Here is a 2377-nt window from a genome sequence, read left to right as displayed (position 1 = left end):
TCACCTATTGTTCCAGGTTGGGGCCCAACCCCCTGCCTCCCAATCCGGACCAGCCTCTTCTGGATTTTCCATATTCTCATAGGAATCACCATCTGCACAGCACAAGGGATTGGGTTAAAGGAGGAAAGGGAGATGAGAGAGAGAAGAGACCACTTGGATCCTAAAAAGCTTAGGCAGGGCTGAGGATTGAAGGATACTCACCTTCCTCCTGGCTTGGACCAGGCTGGGGATGAAAGTTCCGGCTATGAGGGGCAGCATATAGGATCCCTCTCATGTCTTCATAAGACTGAGACCCTGCTGGTAGGTGAAGGACAAAGGGATGCATGTGGAAAAGAAAAAGGTTAGACAGGGCAAGATAAATCCCAAGGAGTTGGGGGCCTGAGTTAATGGAACTAGCCTATATCTCACTACAGAAGTCATTAGGCTCAGTCTTGGTAAGCTGCATGAGGGCAGAAACCAGTATTTTATCTAAACTTTTAATCTTCTTCAATGCCCAACCTTATGCTCTGCACGTTTTTTGGAGTACTGAATGAATAGTTGTATTGAGTGTCAGGACCACTGAAGACAGAGTCATAATTAAGGTCAGAACTAGATTTGAGATAATAATGAAATAACTTCTGTTAAAAAACATTTAATACAGCATAGTAAGTACTATGTAGATGATTATTTCCTGCCCTTTACTGAAGGTCACAGACCAAGCAGATTGTCCCACATCTCACCAATCGAAGAAGCTTCCCGGCAGGTGTCCCACACAGGTCCTTTGGGGAGCAGGAAGCCTACAAAGGAAAGAAAAGGAGATTCTTTGTGTCCTTGGGCCTGCTATCATACACTTCTATTCCCCTTCCCAATCTCCCAGCCCCTAAGTGAGGAGCATTCTTGTCCCCACCTGTTGTTGTGTAGACAGGTGGGACCATTTCCTTGTTCTCATTCTCATAAGAATCAGCTGTTGGAGAGAGAAGGTGAAAGAGAAAGGAAAAGAACTGAGAAACTTGTCTCCATTGGAGCCTCTTGGGACTGCTCTATCTCCCCCTTTCCCCAGCTTCCCTCAGGCTCCTTGGTCTTTCAGGGTCCCCTCTCTCCAATCATCTAAGGTGTCCTCCCCTAATTCCTCATTACCAGTGGAGAAAGAATCATCCTCTATTTCTTCAGCAGACACATTTCTTTTCTCTTCATTCTCATAGCCCCAGTCATCTGGAGAGGGAAGGGAGTCAAAAAGAGGGCTGGACACTCCTGCCCACTGTCCTTTACTGACCTACCCGTGCATCCAATGCCTTAGAGAAAGGGAAGAAGGAGCTAGTGGGGGGAGGGGTGTTGCTGGGTAGGGGAAGACTAGGCTTAGTAACATGGAGGAGATTGGGCCCTGAATGAGGGGAGCAACACATTATTACCTTGGGAGATCTGATCCTGGCTATTTTCATAGGCCACAGAAGCCCCTTCACCATCTGGCTCCTCATAACCTTCCCCTTCCTCCTCTTCTGGATCTGTGGAATAGATGTGGTCACTGCCCCCAGTTTCCCCAGTTCATCTGATCCCCTATTCCCTCCTACATAGACTCCCATTTCTACTAACCAGATGCCCCATAACCTTAGATCCCTCAGAACCTGGAAACTAGACAATCCTCTTGCAAATACCTCCCCTATCCCCTGTGCCAAAAAGGGTGATAGGATAATGGATTGAGATCTCACATGGAAAATTAAATATCTTGTTGAGCCTCATTTTAAGATGAAGCAATTGAGGCCTACAGAAGGGAAATGACTTTCCCAAGGCCTAATAAGTATCAGAGGCAAAATTCCACTGATGATCATGACTCCTAATCCAATGTGCTTTCTACTATGCCATGCTTCTTTCTCCTTTGGCTTTGATGCTGGCTCTAGTCCAAGTCTGTGAAGAACAGATATACTCTTTTAAGAGTCAGTTACTCACTTTCCTGCCCTGGACTCCTAAGCCCAGGGATTCTTTTTTCCTGGTCCCTTCTGTATGGGTTCCCAAAGGACAGAGTAGCTTCTCCAAAGCCAGGGGTCCATTTCATGGTCCGAACTACATGACAGAAATGGAGTGATGTCAACTGAACCCTCACTACAACTAGAGAGTCCTTTTATTTCTCCCTAATTGACTCCCTATATCCCCTCTCTTCATGTCAAAACCCCTTGACATCATCTCCTACTCTTTTTTTCTACCAGTCACTGAAAAAGAGGTCCTAACCAATCCCTCTGTGTACTGTTGATTCTGTCCTCTCCAATCTTTTCCAGTATATAGAAACATTCTCTGTCTGTCTGCCTGTCTCCCTCCCTCTCTCTGTCTCTCTCTTTCTCTCCCTCCCTCCCTCCCTCTCTCTGTCTCTCTTTCTCTCTGTCTCTCTCTCTGTCTCTCTCTCTCT

The 2377-nt window shown here is 46.4% G+C and overlaps 1 protein-coding gene across 1 annotated transcript in view; it reads right to left on the bottom strand.

Annotated features, from left to right (window-relative positions):
* Positions 1-2377, bottom strand: part of CD19 (CD19 molecule) — a 24969-nt gene continuing 22592 nt past the window's right edge. Inside the window, exons 8-14 of the mRNA XM_069065163.1 lie at positions 1939-2037; positions 1389-1475; positions 1117-1191; positions 887-943; positions 720-776; positions 202-297; positions 1-92 (exon numbers count right to left, since the gene is read on the bottom strand). Coding sequence (XP_068921264.1) covers positions 1-92; positions 202-297; positions 720-776; positions 887-943; positions 1117-1191; positions 1389-1475; positions 1939-2037 — 563 coding nt within the window. The remainder of the gene's footprint in view (positions 93-201; positions 298-719; positions 777-886; positions 944-1116; positions 1192-1388; positions 1476-1938; positions 2038-2377) is intronic.

The sequence above is a fragment of the Petaurus breviceps genome, unplaced genomic scaffold (assembly GCF_028583685.1).
Source record: "Petaurus breviceps papuanus isolate PSGF00001 unplaced genomic scaffold, PetGlider_PUasm1.0 138, whole genome shotgun sequence".
In the NCBI taxonomy this organism is placed as follows: Eukaryota; Metazoa; Chordata; class Mammalia; order Diprotodontia; family Petauridae; genus Petaurus; species Petaurus breviceps.
Note: the sequence above shows the minus strand (reverse complement) of the source record. Positions and strands in the feature narration are given on the sequence as shown.